Source organism: Capsicum annuum, chromosome 10 (assembly GCF_002878395.1).
Source record: "Capsicum annuum cultivar UCD-10X-F1 chromosome 10, UCD10Xv1.1, whole genome shotgun sequence".
Classification (NCBI taxonomy): Eukaryota; Viridiplantae; Streptophyta; class Magnoliopsida; order Solanales; family Solanaceae; genus Capsicum; species Capsicum annuum.
In genome coordinates this window covers 110-19,800 of record NC_061120.1, presented here as the reverse complement: position 1 = coordinate 19,800, position 19,691 = coordinate 110, and the positions used below count along the sequence as shown (strand labels likewise).

At 37.1% G+C, this 19,691-nt stretch overlaps 2 protein-coding genes across 2 annotated transcripts; both read left to right on the top strand.

The window, feature by feature from the left end:
* The first annotated feature begins 4,247 nt into the window (after positions 1 to 4,247).
* On the top strand, positions 4,248 to 9,400 carry LOC107844836. The gene is made up of 5 exons (XM_047397866.1): positions 4,248 to 4,476; positions 5,606 to 6,044; positions 6,956 to 7,405; positions 8,168 to 8,477; positions 8,864 to 9,400. Exons 2-5 carry the CDS (start codon positions 5,637 to 5,639, stop codon positions 8,998 to 9,000), a joined length of 1,305 nt encoding a protein of 434 aa, XP_047253822.1. The 5' UTR covers positions 4,248 to 4,476; positions 5,606 to 5,636; the 3' UTR covers positions 9,001 to 9,400.
* Positions 9,401 to 11,738: 2,338 nt separating this feature from the next.
* LOC107844788 (EH domain-containing protein 1-like) lies at positions 11,739 to 19,250 on the top strand. The gene is made up of 16 exons (XM_016689134.2): positions 11,739 to 12,039; positions 13,309 to 13,493; positions 13,657 to 13,736; positions 14,764 to 14,832; positions 14,926 to 14,983; positions 15,691 to 15,746; positions 15,823 to 15,862; positions 15,936 to 15,994; positions 16,839 to 16,952; positions 17,046 to 17,148; positions 17,236 to 17,285; positions 17,586 to 17,714; positions 17,794 to 18,045; positions 18,136 to 18,215; positions 18,684 to 18,810; positions 19,089 to 19,250. The coding sequence occupies exons 2-16, from the start codon at positions 13,409 to 13,411 to the stop codon at positions 19,248 to 19,250; spliced, it is 1,464 nt and encodes a 487-aa protein (XP_016544620.2). The 5' UTR covers positions 11,739 to 12,039; positions 13,309 to 13,408.
* Positions 19,251 to 19,691: the final 441 nt, after the last annotated feature.

Sequence of the window (19,691 nt, the reverse complement as noted above, 5' to 3'; positions counted from 1 at the left end):
TCAAAGGTTTGGAGTTCTATTCTTGCTAAATTATCAAGAAATTTTTCTTGCAACAAATCACGACGGATCGTTGGGATTTAGCATGGGCAGATCACCAGGAATTTTAATGGAATGGATGGACTTCCCACGGGTGTTGACGAACTACCAGGATTTAGTCAAATAGAGGACTCTCACGGGGTTGTAGTCCGCGACTTCAGCCTTAAGCTAGGTTGGGCTCTAGTTCTTGTATTGTTTGGATTGTATTGGGTGAGCCCAAACAGTGAACAGCCATTTAATCGCGTGCAGGGAGTAGGTGATTGTTGGTAGGTGTTGTTGCTGGTAGATGTGACTTATGTTGGGATTTAGCATGAGCAGATCACCAGGATTTTTGATGGATGGACTTCCCATGGGTGTTGACGAGCTGCCAGGATTTAGTCAAATAGAGGACTCTCACGGGGGTGTAGTCCACGACTTAAGCCTTAAGCTAGGTTGGGCTGTAGTTCTTGTATTGGGTGAACCCCAAGCATTGAACAGCCGTTCAATGGCGTGCAGGAAGTAGGTGATTGTTGGTAGGTGCGACTATGTGCGTTTGACAGGTGTTGTTGCTGGTAGGTGTGACTATGTTGGGATCTAGCATGGGTAGATCATCAGGATTTTTAATGGATGGACTTCCCACGGGTGTTGAGGAACTACCAGGATTTAGTCAAAGAGAAGACTTTCACGTGGGTTTAGTGGTAGTTCACAACTTCAGCCTTAATCTAGGTTGGGCTGTAGTTTTTGTATTGGTGAACCCAAACATTAAACAGCTGTTTAATGGCATGCAGAGAGTAGGTGATTGTTGGTAGGTGCGACTACGTGAGTTGGCAGGTGTTGTTTCTGGTAGGTGCGACTATGTGCGCTGACAGTAATACACCGTGGTATGTGTGAGTCAAGATTTTACTTGGTGATCTGAGGGAGCAATTTGAATTATTGCAGACTGGTTTCCTCCCATATACCTCCATTGGTACCTATTTCCTACCAACAACAACAACATACCCGGTGTATTCCCACATAGTGGGTTTGGAAAGGGTAAAGTGTACGCAGTTCATACCACTATCTGTAGAAGTAGAGAGGCTGTTTTCGATAAACCCCTTTCCAATCATCGAAGAAAATAGAGAAGAACTGCTAATCCAACCCATATCGTAAATGAATGTCCTACTTGATCCATTTCAAATCCAGCCCGAGGTCTTTGATCCTTGTTACGGACTATCCATAAATTCTGGCGGATCACCAAAAATCTCCGATAGCTTGGTTGTCATAGCTCTTGTCGAATCACCAAGATTTTAGTACAGATTATGTTTTAATTTCCCAACAAGATGCTTACAAATTGTGGCAGATCCTCAGAAGTTTATGAGAAATTGCACATTCACATTTTTGCTTCAAAATTGATTGAATATTTAGAGTTAAGACCACATGTACGTCTCAAACAAATCAACATTATTTGTTTGATACTTGTTACCTCTCATGTGCCTCTCATGTGTTCATCGAATGAATACTTTATGGTCTGCATACATTTTATTCTCCGCAGACCCTCCTTGTGTGATTACGTTGGGCATGTCTTTTGTTGTTGTAGTAGTACTTGTTACCTCTTACCAATATACAAAGGTGGACCTATTTAGTAGGACCTATTTGTTGGAAAAATAATGCATGCATTAATCTGGTGTACTATTAATACTTTGTTTGGTGCAATTTTTTAGTCAATGTATTAGTTGTACACTCCACTGCATATTGACGTGTGTATTATTAATACCTCAAAATCAATGGTATTAGTGATTCACTGGATTCTAATGCATGTATGTATTAGCATCATTGAAGACGCAATTATCCTTTAAAACCTTTTCCACATATTTGTCACCATATTTGTGGAGGGTATTTTTGTAAAGAAATATCATTTTAAGAAAGTATGCAATGCATGTTATTTTTATTACACTAAATCAAACACCGCATAAGGAAAATCTCAGTTAATTAATGCAAGGATTACTAATACATTATATTTAGCATTATTCTTGTACATCCTACCAAACGATTCCGGCCGTTTAGTAGCATTAGCTTTGTGTATTATTTGCAGTAGTTATACATTCTATTCGGTATTAAGGAATGTATAACTAATACCTCAAGATTCACAGTATTAGTAATGCAATTAGTTCTACTTCGTGCATTAGCACGGTTAAAAACACAATTGCTCCCCGAAAATTATATAATGTACGTTGTTTTTGATACATCAATCTAAATAATGCATAAGAAAAATGTCAACATTACTAATGCATCATATTTCACACTATTTTTATACATTTTGTCAAAAAAACATATAGTAAATGTTTTTAGTTATGCTACATTGCCTTCAAATTTTGTGTTTCCTCTTTAACCTAACAACAAAAAGTTACTTAGTATTTTTTATTTTTGTTGAAATTTGCATTTGAAAGGGGTCTTGGAGTAACTGGTAAAGTTGCTGTCATGGGATCAGGAGGTCACACGTTCAAGGTTTGAAGACAAGATTGTGTACAATACAGTGTTGTGATGGAGTCCTTTTTCGAATTCTATGCATAGCGGAAGTTTTAGTGTACTGGACGTCCCTCTTTGCCCTTTTATTGAAATTTAAATTTTTAAAGACTTTTTAAATTTAGATCATGATATTGGATGCCAAGAGGATTTTTATAAAGAGAAGAAAGGCGGGGACATAACATGTGGTGATAATAATGGGGCAGGTTGGCAATATGCATAATCTTATATTTGCTCTATAAACTTGGTTACACCTGTTACTACTCATGATACTTGCATATCATCTCATTTTTGTCATCTTATATTAAAGTCTGTGATTTGGAAAATGTCTCTTTTATTACTTCATATTCATATAATATATAATGTGTTGACAAAACCAACAACTAATAAATCATGTTTAATTTAGTGCCTAATTTACAGCTTTGGTTAGCTAAGGTATGTTGACACAAGGTCTTGCCTAAGATTCCTTGGCAAAGCAAAATCATTGAGAGAATCAACTATTTTATCATAACAAGATATTTATATCAAATCAATAAATACGTGTAAATTAATTTGTTCGTATAAGATATTTACTTATATCAAATCAATGGAAAGAGTTACTAATAGAGCATCGGGACGTATGTGTTCTCGAGCGAGTGCGAACTTGGTTAGTATATATGATTCATGTAACAAGAAGCTGGATCGAAGCTCAGCCATAGTTGATTTTGGTCGTTAAAGCTTCGCCGTACTGACGAAACTTTCACGCTCTGAAGTAGATATCATGTGAAATTAATTGTGATGTTCAAGTCCAAGGGCGGGGCCACTTTATAGTCTGGGGGTTCATCCAAATCAAGTTTAATTTATTTGCACTAAATGTTTATATCAAATCAATGAATGTATGCGAATTTGTTCGTATAAGATATTTACTTATATCAAATCAATGGACAGGGTTACTAAATATTGTGTTGGTGAAAGACCGTAGATATCCTGTGAAATTAATTGTGATAAGGCACCCACAAGCAGGGAACGAAGAGATAGAAAAAGAGAAGACGCGCCAATCGACCCGAATAGATAGCTTGTGGGAGAATCGGTACACCCAATCTCAAGATAAGAAAAAAAGGCCGCTTCGGATGCCCGTCATTTACATAAGTAGTAGTTCCTTTTTGACTAGTTACGAGAATTCAACAGTTAGACGATTCGAATCGTCTCAAGAGTAAAAAAATCTACTAGCTTAAGTCAACACAAAATTATGATAATAATAAAAAAATTATACAGTTTGTGCATCTAGAACATCATTTTCACTATTGGCATTTAAAATTTCAATTATTTCATCATTTTGTGCAAGAAATGTCCATTTCAAGAACTACAGAAAACTCCAATACATTATTATGAAGTTTCACTTTATGAATTTTGAAATTTTATAATAATACTAATAATCACTTTTTTAAAAGACAAAATCGAAAAATGGCTAATTAGCAATTGACGAATTATGTCATATACTAAGACTAAGAGCAATTATTATTCCATTACTTAACAAAGTGAATGTACATGATACAACTAATCTTGTATTAAATCTTTTTCCTAAAATAATAATACAATACAACTAATCTTATAGCAAACTAATTAACAAGTAAATCTTATTTTTTGATTAGAAGAATCTAGACCCATTATACATATTACCAACTTTCCATAATAAAATGATAAGTATACACATTGTCTTGTATAATTCTCCCCTTTATTCTTCTTTTGTCAAAAAAAAAAAAACCCCATCTAATTACTTTCTAAACACTTAATTCTTTCCCCACACATAAATCAACCATTTGCTTTTTCTACCATTTTTGACTTCAACCTCTTTATGTCCACTAGTTTCCATCACAAAATCATTTAATTTATTTGACATAACTAATATTTTAGTGCAAACGTCAAACGAATTCAAAAACATTGTGGTTCGGTTCTTTCTCAAACTCCGCATATACTCAGGTATGATTACTCTAATTTTTAATAATCATGGTCACGTCATTAATTTTATGAGATACTTGTCAAACACTTAATTTTATACATCTAACGTATTTCATTACCCCCACATATATCGAGTAGCTTTTTCCATCAACAAGTTATTTTAATTACTAGCTCCCATTAGTTATACACTCGATCTATTTGTATTAATGAGTGTATTACTAATGCATGAACTGGTATTGGTATTAGTAATGCAATGCATTAATATGATTAAAGTAATAATTGTATTCTCAAAATCTTTTCAACAATTCTTTTCGTCATATTTATATAGGGCATTTTTATTAAAAAAATATTTTTTTTTCTCTTAAAATTATGCATTTCATGTTATTTTTGATGCACTAACTCAAACAATGTATAACAAATACAAGCATAATTGATACAAACATTACGAATACATCATATTTTACTCTATTCGTATCTCCTATGTGGCGTCCTACATAATACATAATCAGTGATTGTTGTCGTACATGGCATCCTACGTGTATTATGCCACATAGGACGTGTGCGTCTACTTGTTCGAGTTTATACAAGTGTAAGTGTCTACTTGTGCACAACCAAAGTTGGAGGTTATAGATATAATTTGAGGTCAAGTTAAAGGGCATATCTATGTATTATGCCTTTATAAATTTGAAAATTCTGGCTCGACCACTATTGACATGTGTGACACTCTAATATTTTTGTTTGAGTTCTTACGTTAGTGAAAATTCTAGCTCGGCCACTATTGACATATGTGACACTCTAATATCTTTGTTTGAATTCTTGCGTTACATGTGTGACACTCTAATATTTTTGTTTGAGTTCTTACGTTAGTGAAAATTCTAGCTCGGCCACTATTGACATGTGTGACACTCTAATATCTTTGTTTGAATTCTTGCGTTAATAAAAATTCTGGCTCGACCACTATTGACATGTGTGACACTCTAATATCTTTGTTTGAATTCTTGCGTTAGTGAAAATTCTAGCTCGGCCACTATTGACATGTGTGACACTAATATTTTTGTTTGAATTGTTACGTTAATGAAAATTCTGGCTCGACCACTATTTACATATGTAATACTCTAATATTTTTGTTTGAATTCTTTGTCCATAACAGAGAATATAGTTCCAAAAAAAACTCTGCACAAATGTGTGACATGAAGAAGGAAAGTTTACTGAACAAAAACAAGGCAATAGAGAGAACAGTATCAAATGCCTACGACGAATTACGTAGTTTCAGAACATGGTTGAAATGGATGTGTGTTGATCAATCCGACACATTTTCGGCCTGTCTCTCGTGGTTTGTTTTTGTAGTGCTGGCTGTAATCGTCCCTTGCCTTTCGCATTTTTTACTGGCAAGGGACAGTTACAATGACGCTGCACATAGTCGTCCATATGACGACATTGTGCAGCTATCACTTAGCTGTGTTGCTGCTTTGTCATTTGTTTGTCTTTCAAGGTTTGTTAAGAAATATGGGCTCAGGAGGTTTTTGTTCCTTGATAAGCTTTGTGATGAGAGTGAAACTGTCAGAAAGGGATACACTGAACAACTCAATGTAAGTATCTCCGTTTCAATTTGTTCGTCTTAGTTACTATTGATCGTAATCTTTTCAAGAAGTACTTTTTAAATACTTTGAAATTGTTAACAATGGCGGAGCCAGGGTTTTTATCGAGGGGGTTCAGAAGTAAACATACGAACTAGCCGAAGGGGTTCAACATCTACTACATATACATAAAAAAAATATTTTTAACCATGTAAAAATAGTATAAAAATAGTATAATTTTCCGTCGAAGGAACCCCCTGGATGCAAGGTGGCTCCCGCCCTCGATTGTTAACTATTATGACTTATAGTACTTTTTATGTAGACATTAGTTAGTTTGAGTCTCATACTTTGAATCAAACAAACAGATTGAAATAAAGGGAATACTCCCTTCATTCACTTTTACTTGTCACGTTTTGCTTCACGAGAGTCAATTTAATTAAGTTTCGAAGCTAAATTGAATAAGGAACCCCCTGGATGAAAGGTGGCTCCGTTCTTGATTGTTAACTATTGTGACATATAGTACTTTTTATGTAGACATTAGTTAGTTTGAGTCTCATACTCTGAATCAAAGAAAACACATTGGAACAAAGGGAGTACTCCCTCCATTCGCTTTTACTTGTCACGTTTTGCTTCACGAGAGTCGGTTTAATTAAGTTTCGGAGCTAAATTGAAGAAGATTAACTCAATATTTTAAATTTGAAACTCAGCTATTCAAAAACTATACGAAAGATATATCTCAGAATATTTGTCAAAGTCCGTATAATTTGACTCTAGAAAAGCGAAACACGACAAGCAAAAGTGAGCGGAGGGAGTACTATTTCTTTCTCGAGTTTAAGTTTTATGCACATATACTAAACAAATATATTTATACAATTATGTTGATCAACTTTGATGTAATAATAAATCTTCTTGTCAATATGCAGAGCTCACTAAAGATCCTATTCATATTTGTCCTGCCGTGTTTCGCTGTTGAATGCGCGTACAAGATTTGGTGGTACAGCGCAGGTGGTACCCGAATCCCCTTCTTAGGCAACGTTGTTGTGAGTGACACTGTTGCGTGCATTCTAGAGCTGAGTTCTTGGCTTTACAGGACGGTCGTGTTCTTCCTAGTCTGTATACTTTTCCGGTTGATATGTTATCTCCAAATTCTCCGATTACAAGACTTTGCTCAGGTCTTTCATGTAGATTCTGACGTTGAATCGGTGTTGAGAGAGCACCTTAGGATAAGAAGGCATTTGAGGATCATTAGCCATAGGTACCGGTCTTTTATCTTGTGGGCATTGATGTTCGTTACAGCAAGCCAATTCGCGTCCCTTCTCATGACCACACGCTCAACTGCAGATCTTCACATCTACAAAAGTGGTGAACTCGCGGTATGCCTTATAAACCATAAACATTCTTATTTCTCATTGTTTCGTATACTCGACAGAAATAGTTTGAGAATTTCTATTTGACTAGAGAGTAGCATCGAGATGCAAGGAGGCTGCGTACATTAGACCCTTGTGGTCCGGTCCTTCGCCGGACCTTGCGCATAGTGGGAGCTTAGTGGACCGGGCTGCTCATTTCTTAGACAAGCACCGAGATGATATGTGGAAGTACTCATCCGCATTTCTAATCATTTAGAGCAAACACATCGTAAAAATGTGACTGTCGATGAATGAGAATGTAGCACAAACACATGAATCTTGTACTAGATATCATTGATCACAATTTTATCAGTGAACTTTTGGTACTGAATGCTGTTTTTCACTGTCTAAGTATATCTGGTAACGGAGCATATAAACCAAATCAATCACTTCCTCCGTTCCATTTTATATGACACTCTTTCGTTTTTTTGATATGTTCCAAAAAGAACTACACGTTTCTATATTTGGTACGTCTTTAACTTTGAACTATTCATTTTACTGTAATGACATGCTCTTTTAGCGTTCTAAGGACACTTCATGATTGTGGTTACAGTTCGTCTTTCTTTCTTAAAATTCGTTTTAGAGTACCGATTATGATTCTTATCGTAGATGATTGACCCGTAGTTTGGCAATTCAACTCCATTCCCCTTGTTCTTCTAGTCGATTCTCATCCTGAATAGTCATTTTGTTGCTGTTACTCGCGATTAAGAAGGTTGTTTCGATGTGCAGCTTTGCTCTGTCAGCCTTCTTGCCGGGCTCATGATACTGCTGCGAAGCGCGACCAGAATTACACACAAGGCTCAGTCTGTGACGTGCCTTGCAGCCAAGTGGCACGTATGTGCAACGATAGACTCATTTGATTCGACTGAGGCTGAGACTCCAATTACTCGAGCGATCTCTGACCAAGTTTTTCCTGCATGTTCCGAAGGATCATCCGATGCTGATGATGTCGGAGATGAAGAAGACGAGTTGGACAATACGAAATTCGTCCCTGCATATGCGTATAGCACAATATCATTCCAGAAAAGACAGGCACTAGGTATGGACCGTACGGTATGCTGGTTAAAACTATTTTCGTGTTTCTTCCCTCGAGAACGAGTACTAAATATTACCATCAGTTTTAACTTCTATGCACTGACAATCGGTGATGGAGCTAAAATTTTCACTACACGTAGAATCCAAGGGGATTGTCAAAATTAATTATGATATTGTATATACAGTGTAATTTTCCGGTGAAGGATGTTAGATGAACCCCTTACGCCCCCTAACTCCGTCCATGCCAACAAGTCAAAATTATTTCTTTGTATATATAGTAGATGTTGAATCCCTTTGGATTTTTTCGTGTGTTTACTTCTTTATATTTTGAACCCCTTTAATGAAAATCTTGGCTCTAATGGTACTTTATCTTGACACGCGTGTTTGCAGTGACGTATTTCGAGAACAACAGAGCTGGAGTAACAATTTATGGATTCATGCTGGATAGAAGTTCTATTCACACCATATTTGGTATAGAATTGTCACTGGTGCTATGGTTGCTTGGGAAAACCATTGGCATTTCTTGAATCATTAGCTGCACATTACGTTGCTCGGATTCTCCAAAATGTTATCGTACCCGTGTCAGATCTTCCAAATATGCACTACTTTTGAAGAATCCGGCTCCCACTTGGTGATATTTTTGAAGAGTCTGAGCAACATACACACAAGCCATTTCCTCCGGTGCTATCCTCCTGTTCATTCTTCTTCGTTGTCATCATTTTGTTGTGTTGTTCTCTGTTCATAAGTCCGAACCCCTTCTTAGACGGCGAGCGTGCATATCGATCTATTCAATGATTCAACTTTTGTATCATTTCTGATGCCATATTCTTCCTATTATTTAGTTTTTGCTTGCTAAATAACCTATCACTTATCAGGATGAGTTGTAGTTCTGATACCAATTTCACTTTAAGAGTTATTTTGAGGAAATATCTTGTTATGTCATGTTTTTTCAGGCTTTTGTGTATGTAAACATCAACAACAACAACAAACCCAGTGTATTCCCAAAAAGTGGGGTCTGGGGATGGTAGAGTGTACGCAATCCATAGCAGTACCTCAGCTGAAGTAGAGAGGTTGTTTCCGATAGACCCCTGCCTCAAGACAGCTAACAAATATAACAAAACATATATATAAGCAAACAACAAACAAGGGGTGTATGTAAACATGATTTAAAATTTAATTCTAGTCCGTGACTTATTTCCATTAAGATGAATGGTGACAACAGAAAAAAGAATCCTTTTGGACTATGTTGCTCGAAGTCTTCAAAAATGTCGGCGGGTGAGTGTCGAGTTCTTCAAAAGGAGTGTATTTTTGGAGAACGTGTCATGGATGCGACATCGAAGGGGAAGAGTCCGCGTAACATGCATGCATGGTCTAGTGTGCATATAACGAACATCTCAAAATTAGTGTATTTCGGAGAATGTGTCATGTCAGTGGGTGAGTGTCGAGTTCTTCAGAAGTAGTGTATTTTTGAAGAATGTGTCATGGATGTGACATCGAAAGTGAAAATTCCGCGTAACATGGTCTAGTGTACATATATAGAACAAACATCCCAAAATTAGTGTATTTTATTTTGGAGAACGTATCATGTCAGCGGGTGAGTGTCGTCTTCAGAAGTAGTGTATTTTTGGAGAATGTGTCATGGATGCGGCATCGAAAGTGAAGAGTCCGCGTAACATGGTCTAATATATATATATATAGAATAGAACAAACATTTCAAAATTAGTGTATTTTGGAGACTGTGTCATGTTAGTGAACGAGTGTCGAGTTCTTCAAAAGCAGTGTATTTTTAGTGAATGTGGACGCGACGTCAAAAGTCAAGAGTCAGTGTAACATGATCTAGTGTACATATACATAACAAACATCCCAAAATTAGGGTATTTTGGAGAACGGGTCATGTCAGCGGGTGAGTGTCGAGTTCTTCAAAAGTAGTTTATTTTTGGAGAATGTGTCATGAATGCGGCATCGAAAGTGAATAGTCGGCGTAACATGGTCTAGTGTACATATATAGAACAAACATCCCCATATTAGTGTATGTTGGAGAATGTGCCATGTCAGCGGCGGGTGAGTGTCGAGTTCTTCAAAAGTATTATATTTTTGGAGAATGTGTCATGGATGAGACATTGAAAGTGAAGCGTCCGCATAACCTGGTCTAGTGTACACAATATAGAACAAAAATCCCAAAATTTACCACATTTATTTTACTGTATAATAACCAGGCGCGGCTCAAGCACATTGGTGACCTAAGGCGAAAATTAAATCGGATGCCTTTTGAATAACCGGATTCATGTTTTCTAATTGACATATTAAATTCTAACAACTAGTACAAAACAATCCGTACTATTAAATTAAATAAATATCAAAATATAAAATACAATAATAATATAAAAAGTTAGAATGATATTACCCGGTTCAAGAAATATGAAGAGTTGATCAATGATCCCAACTATCGTTTAGCTTCTTCAAAATGATTTTTTCAAATTTGAAATATGATTTGTGTTCACTTCGAAGAGAAATTAACAATAATGTAATTATATTATCAATAATTTTTAAATTTTGATATGAATTCTTTAAGTTTTTGAACTTGAAATAGACAATAAAGAAGAATAGAGTAAAGCTGGAAAGAGAGACAGCGAGTATGTGAGAATTGAGAAAGAGAAAAATATGGAAAAAGTGGGTAAAAAGAAAAGGGTAATTTAAAAGAGTAAAAGGAAAGAAAACTTGAGAAAGGAAACGTTTTCTTTTATTGGAAATGTAAAAAGAAGAATTTAACTCAATATTAAATACTTATCAGTTAAAAGTTATAATAACAACAAACTCCTATTTTTAAGTTTTATTATTTTTTATCAAATCCTATCTTTTAGCTATTCACTATCTTAAAAAAACTTTTTATAATTTCTTTTTTACACTATCAGTGTAATAAGTGCTAGAAAAATGGGGCCTCCCAAAATCGGAGGCCGCAGGCGACCACCTAATTTCTTTCCATAACAAGCCGCCCCTGATAATAACAACAACGTACCCAGATTTAATCCTACAAGTCGCAATTAAGGAGGGTGGTGCGCATGCATGCAAACTTTACCCTTATTTTGTACCAAGTACAAAAGTTGTTTCGAATAGACTCTTGGTAGTCTCAAAATAATTTAAATAATATACATGGACAGTAAACTCTTTTTTTTTTTCCTTTTCCTATTTTTTTTTTTTTTAAAATATATTTTATATTTTTATATTTAATTTCCCTCCTTTTTTTTCGCCTTCTTCATTCATTTCTCTTTTTTTTTTTTTTTTTTTTTTTTTCATAATCTTCATTATAGGCTTCTAATTTATAAACTCTGTGTTTTTCCTCTCCTTGATTTCATAAATTTGATACACACAACAAGAAAAATAAATAAATTATACACAATGGGAGAGGAGAAAACAAATTAGAGAAAAATAAGCCCATTATTTTGACCAAATTCGCTTACATTAGGATTTTTCGTTAATGGTTGATCAAATTTGATAGAGTCGCCTTCGGAAACAAGAAGTTCTAGTCCGGGAGGGATAATATTTTGAAACATAAAGGCTTCATCCTTGTAAGTTTATTTAATCCATTGTGTGCATGGTATCTTTTTTTATTTAATCATATATGTTCCAAATTCATAAGCTCGATTAATTTTGATTCGAGGGTCTATGAGAAACAGTTTCTTTATTTTTATAAGGTAAGGTATATTGGAAATGTTGTTGTCGGAACGCTAAAAATACGAGTCATGTGAAATCGTGCTCTCTTCGTAAAAGAAGTATTTTATGTATACATTTTCTAAAATTGTTATAATATTATCTGCGGACAGCTAAATGCGAAGAATCGTGGTCTCTTCGCATTTTTTGTTGATTATATTTCAAAAATTGTTGGAAACAAATTATGTTTAGGATTTGATATTTGCTAAATTATTTTAATTCATGTCTAAATTGGATTACAAAGTGGGGAATTGGGTAACCAACTAACTGAGCTACTAAGATTTCCCGTTAGGATTTGTAGGTGAAGGGTGGACGAATTTCATTCATCCTAGCACAAAATGCATGCATGATTTCAACAACAACAACATATGCATTGTAATCCCACGAGTGAGGTCCGGGGAGCAGGGGCGAACCTAGGTTCAAAAATGTGGTGCTCCGGAACCCGTTAAACTCGATGCAGAATAGGTATAATTTTATTAGAAATGTATAAAAATTGGTATAAGGTGGAAAAAAAACACCTATGAAACCAAGAAGATAGCTGGACGCTTTGATTTTCGGGTGGAACCTTAAAGCTTTGAGTGTTAATATGTGTGTTTGAACCTCCCGAGCACCCACGACCTTAAATCTTAGGTCCACCACTGTAGTGGAGAGGGTAGAAAGAATAGATATAATTATATAAGAAATGTATAAAAATTGATATAAGATGGAAAAAAGCACCCATGAAACCAAGAAGATAGATGGACGCTTTGATTTCCGGGCGGAACCTTAAAGCTTTGAGTGTTAATATGTGTGTTTGAACCTCCCGAGCACCCACGACCCTTAAATCCCGGGTCCCCGCCACTACTAGGGAGGGTAGTACTCTCACCTTACCCCTACTTTTGTAGGGTAGAGAGGTTGTTTTCGATACACGTTTTTTCTTTAAATGAATAATGGTGAGACTTACACAAGACATTTACTTGTTGTGATACCATGTTCTTATTTAGAGTTATCATAAAGAACTCTTATACCATAAAGAACCTAACAATGTATACATTTCTTTTGATAATCTGTGTGTATTAGTTAATCTCATTTCATTATGTGATCGATGATAGCTTTGTTTAACTTCATCATGTTTTTGACTATGGTAGAACAAAAGAAAATGAAAGATATAGCGGGCGAGTTCTAACAAAAGAAGAAGCTGCTAGATTTTCAAAAAAACAGAAGAAACAACTTTGGCTTCTGTGAAGAATGGAGTTTGATACTTCTCCGATCAATCGCTGCTCCAAAAGAAACGAGAAGATTTATCAAGAATGGTTTAGTTCTGCTGATTCGGGTTTGTTCTCTGCGCTCTCTGTCTCATTGTCATTCTTGTTTAAAATATGTGCACGTGGAGATGAATCCGTAATTTAAATTTGAACGGTTAGACTTTCAAGAGTTTTGTAACTTTGAAATCACGCGTTTAAGTTTAACGTTTGTTGAACTTAATGGTATCACAGATGGAGATGGACGTCTCATCGGAAAGGATGCCACCAGCTTCCTTGCAATGTCGAACTTGCCTCGTGAAGATCTCAAGCAGGTTCTTTTTTCTGTGTTTACTTCTTTACAAACGAGCCCTTCATTTCTTCGGTGTTTCTTTGTAGTGTTTTTAGTACTGTTAAATCGTTCCATTTCTATGATTCTGTAACTCCATATTAGGGTGGTTATCTCATATCTTTTGCAACGTCGAGATATATGTATGAATATCCATATCATATGTATGTGTGCTCGCTCATTTTCTTCAAGGCGGGGACGAAGCCATTAGAAACTTGTACTGCACTTATACAAGTTGTTGCATCCTCTTGACATAAATGAAGATTCTGCGCTAGCGGAAAAGGGGGTTCAAAGTTTGCTTTAGGTTTTAAATAACCCCTTGTTCAAAGTTCTGGCTCGGCCACTTCCTCAAGGTATCGTTTAGGTTATTTTTTTATGTGTTCTAAATTTTTATGACCTTAACTAGTTGGTTGTCGTGTTGTATAGTCTGTCGTTGAACTGGTTCACTGTTCTTTTCGTAGAGGCAATAGCTCATGGTTTTCGTTCCCATAACTGAATGCTGTCTCGGAACTACTTGCTATTGGCTTTTGTCTTCCTCTTAACAAGTTTCTTTTCCGTTGGATCATAATTAGTCATGTGCATGTCATATTATCACTTCCAGCATCTAAGTATGACATAATAGACCAGACAGGAGGTCGAGGGTTCAAGTCGTGGAAATAGCCACTAGCAATATTGCATGCCGAAATGAGTTCTTCTCTCTTTCGCCTGCTAAAATGAAATTTTGCGAACCTATGGTTTCTATCTTACAATAGGATACCAATTGCTTGGATGCGTTTGAAAGCCTCGATATGACTTGCAGGAAACATTCTTCTTAGGTTTGTCTTAACGCTGATCTCTAAGTTACTTGAGACAGTGTTACAGCACGCCATTTTTGTTACGACTATGAAGCCGATGTCCTATTACAACGCCTTTTATGCAGTCGATTAATGGCTATATTTTGTGTGTTCTACATTTCCTTGCAGTTTTATGAATTGCTTTTAATGTATCGTTTTACTTTCTCCGTTTTTCCTAAGGTGTGGGCAATTGCAGATTCCAAACGGCAAGGATATCTCGGTTTCAAAGAGTTTATAACAGCAATGCAGGTATCAGCTCTTTTCGTGGACTCTTATTTCACCTTTTGTAGTTAACTTTCTTCCCTATAAACGGCAGATCATTCTTTGCGTTTCGCTATGTAGTTGGTATCTTTGGCTCAAGCTGGCCGTGCAGTGGCAAGCGATTTCTCAAATGCCGAAGGTAAGTACCGTGGCTTCAACTATAACCGAACAGTCTGCTAAAAATATCAGTTGTCACGTAACTGCTAGTTTGCTACTACTGAAGTGGTTCAATGAAGTGGGATGAGCACCACGAGGTGTCAGGTTCAATTCCCGGCGGCAAACGCTTGGTGATTTCTTCCCATCGGTTCTAGCCTTAGTGGATGGAGTAACCTGGTACCTGTTGCTGGTGGGAGGTGGCAGGTATCCCATGGATTTAGTCGAGGTGCGCGCAAGCTAGCCCTGACACCACTGCTCAGTCCCAAACAAGTAGGAATCAGCTATATGAATCCTCACTTCTCCATTTAAGCTCAACACATGACGCTATAAGTTAATATATACTTAATAGTAATAATAAATTTTATACCAAAATCTTGGTGTCATCAATAACCGGATATCCTTGTTCCCGACCAAACAATCCCTTAGGGTTAAATCCATCGAGCTTAAATCCTGGATTTGCCTCTGGCTAAGTTGCTCGGACTCTCCAAAAATGTTGTTGCACTCGTGTCGGATCCTTCAAAATTAGACTAATTTGGAGGTTCCGACACACAACCGTCGACATTCTTGAAGAGTCCGAGCAACATAGGCCTCTGGTTCTCGCTCTTACACGACCGTTATTCTAGAACTTAGATGATTGTTTGTCATGCTTTGCATTGGCCTGACAATCAGAAAATTTTCGATCCAATGCAGTTGATTTCGAAAATTTGGAGGTACCTTCAATGGAAGGTCTGGATAAACTTCTAGCTGTAAGTATGCTAAAGATTCACTTTCGCTTTTTTCATTCCGTTCATTGCTCGACTGTTAACTTAACATGTTCTACAGAAGAAGAAGCGTGTCGCCAAATGGGTACCTGACAGCAACGGTAATGTTACTTCAGTACATACGATAAGATTTTTATTTTGTTTGTTTACGTTACTAATTGAATTGAGAAGCAGGCAGTCTTACGCAATCTCCACGAGCTAATTGGTTTTCATCATCAAAATCTGCAAAGAAGGTGAGTGCCTTTTATCGTTTACATACAACTACTACTATTACGACGCAATACTATTGAGGTCAGCTATATGAATCCTCGCAAACTATGTTGCTCAATAGTACTATGGTGGCCGACCAGAAGAAGATCCATCTTCGTGGATAAGCTATCGAACAATCTACTTACCATCCCTCTAACGGTTAGCCAAGTACAAGTCCCTCTGACTCTAACTCCGCATATACTTCTCCCAGTGGAGCCGAGCCATCTACTTCTCAAAGACCTGTTCCCAGGGATCCAGAGTTTACCCCGGCCATCGATCTAATGCTTTTCCATCTATCTCCGAGACCATCAAAAGTGGCGTAAGAACTACCTGGATTCGATTCCTTTGATCAATCTACTTTGCCCGAACCAAGTAGGTAGGCTCCATCTTATTCTATTTTTCCACTGTCCACGGCCGTACCCTGCTGAACAAGGCCTTCTCTTTCGGTGCTAGGTGAGGTTCGATCCGTGTTAATTCAAAAGTTTCTATAACATTAGAAGTTCTGGACATTTTTGGCCGCATACAAGTCCCTAGAAGACCAGAACACTCCTAACGAACATTTGGCTTTAAGTAAATAGGAATGTACCAACATGAGGTACTGCCAGTATGAGTTTCTTCCATCGTGCAGAGTTTGCGCTAAGTCCGCATAAGTTCCAAGAGATTATAATTATTTTGCGATAACTTCTTTCCACATGTTCGTTGATGTCATAAACTATCTGTCGAAATTACTGCAAGGGAATGTCCGTCCTCCAAATTATCCCAAACACATCCGATAACATTCCATTGGTATGTTCAAATAATGCTCGATCCTTTTCATTTGCTCTTCAGATCCCTTCGAACTATGTCACATCAATAATCGATGGACTGAAGAAGTTGTACGTCAAGAAACTAAAGCCACTGGAAGTTGCATACCACTACAGTGATTTTGTCTCTCCGTTGTTGGTAGGTGTAGCATTTCAGTTTAGCTATGCTTTGAACTATGTTATCGTTCTAATTGATATCGGAACTAACTTCTTTATTATGCTATGTTGGTAGGCAAATAGTGATTTCGATGCCAAACCAATGGTGATGCTTTTAGGTCAATACTCGACTGGTAAAACGACCTTCATTAAGCATTTACTCAGAACTAGCTATCCAGGTTAGCAAAAAAGATCGTATATGTGCTTTTATCCGTGCATTTAACGAGTTTCTGTTGATACATGTTGTGGTTCTTTTATGTCTGTAGGTGCTCATATTGGACCGGAGCCTACAACAGACAGATTCGTTGTCGTTATGGTACTTTCGCTCATCTGATCTTTACTAACTATGATCGAATCCTTTTTATTAGAAGTTGTCCCGGAAAAATAATATACGCTTACTTTAGATGAAGTTATTTGTTTCATGGTGTTGGTGTGCTAAATTATTTGTTAGGCGATCGTTCACTTTAACTAGAGGCGGATTCAGAACTTATGAGTTCCTACATTGACCTCAAGTTAATATGTATACATCATTTGGACAAATATTATCTGGTTCACGTAAACTCATAAGTTACACTGAAGATTCATCGATGACTTTAACTAACTGTGTATTATGCAGAACGGACCTGATGAAAGAAGTATTCCGGGGAACACAATAGCCGTTCAGGCAGATATGCCGTTTAGTGGGCTAACATCTTTTGGCACAGCGTTTTTGTCTAAGTTTGAATGTTCTCAAATGCCGCATCCTGTGAGTATTACTCTTCGTTACTCATACCATATAATAAAGAAAACGCTGAACGCTTTCCTTCTATCTCATGTCGAAAAAGCTGTTGGAGAACATCACACTTGTCGATACGCCTGGAGTTTTATCAGGTGAAAAGCAACGAACGCAGAGGAGCTATGAATTTACGGGGGTGACATCTTGGTTTGCTGCTAAGTCTGATCTCATTCTGCTATTGTTTGATCCTCACAAACTTGATATTAGCGATGAATTCAAACTTGTGATTGCATCTCTTCAAGGTCACGATGATAAGATTCGGGTGGTATTGAACAAGGCCGATCAAGTCGATACCCAACAAGTAAAACATTTTACATTTTTCGTTCATTCATGTTCGCGACCTCCTTTTAGACCACGTAAAATCTGTTTTCTTAATTGGTCCCCGTTGCAGCTTATGAGGGTCTATGGAGCGTTGATGTGGTCGTTGGGTAAAGTTCAGAATACGCCGGAAGTTTCGCGTGTCTACATTGGGTATGATATCTATATTTGCATTTACTTCACATTGCACCTTATGAGCTACGTTGCTCGAGACTAAAAAGGGCAGCCCGGTGCACTAAAGCTCCTGCTATGGGCAGGGTCTAGGGAAGGGCCCTACCACAAGGGTGTATCTGCCAGAGGCTGTTTCCAAGGCTTAAACCCGTGGCCTCCTAATTACATGGCAATAACTTTACCAGTTACTAGTCATGTTGCTCGAGACTCTTCAAAAATATTGATGGGTTTGTGTCAGATCCTTCAAAAGTAGTACATTTGGAGGATTCGACATAGGACCCAAGCAACATAACTTATCAGACATCATATTTTCTCCACTGGATACACCGCGTTTCTTACTACCTTTGTGTTTTAAGACGACCTTGCTTTAGCGCGGAGATAAGGTTTGCAAATGTCTAAATATACATGTGCATTTCATAGTTATGTCTATGGATGTTTGGGTTTATACAGATCATTTAATGACAAACCTATCGACGAGGATCTCACGGGGCCTTTAGGGAAAGAACTTTTCGAAAAGGAACAAGATGATCTACTTACAGACCTGAAAAACATACCAAAAAAGGCTTGTGATCGCCGTGTAAGTTCACAATCCCATTTTTGTTGTGTGCTTTTATGTTTTTCGTTTGTTTGATTATACTGTTATTTTGGGGGTGTATCAGAAACAGCCTCTCTGAGGTAGTGGTATGGACTGCGTACGCTTTACTCTCCCCATACCCTTACACTGGGTATGTTGTTGTTGTATAAACGATACAGCCGACCCCAACTTATTTGGGACTGAGCCGTAGTTATTGTTGTAAACTGTTGCTTCTGATATACTTTAAAACGAGGATGAAAGTCATGTTTCGTTGTGTACAGATAAATGAATTCGTAAAGCGTGCTAGAGCTGCAAAGATACACGCATATATCATAAGTCACTTGAAAAAGGAGATGCCCGCGATGATGGGCAAAGCAAAGACTCAGAAAAAACTCATCGATAACTTGGAAGATGTATTCGTAAAGGTATCTATCCCCCATTAACGATCAACTCTATATGAACTTATTATTACTATACTGCTCAGACTCTTCAGAAATGTCGTTAGGCGCATGTCAGATCCTCCAAAAGTAACACATTTCGAGGATCTAACATGGGTACAACAACATTTTTCAAGAGTACGAGCAACATAACTATATGGACTTACTAATATGTCGCTCAGACTCTTCAGAAATGTCGTTAGGTGCATGTCAGATCCTCCAAAAGTAAAACACTTCGGAGGATCTAACATGCCTGCAACAACATTTTTCTAGAGGACGAGCAACATAACAATATGGACTTGCTAATATGTCGCTCAGACTCTTTGTTACTTTTGGAGGATCTGACATGCGTGCAACAACATTTTTCAAGAGGATGAGCAACATAACAATATGGACTTACTAATATGTCGCTCAGACTCTTAAAAAATGTCATTAGGCGCATGTCAG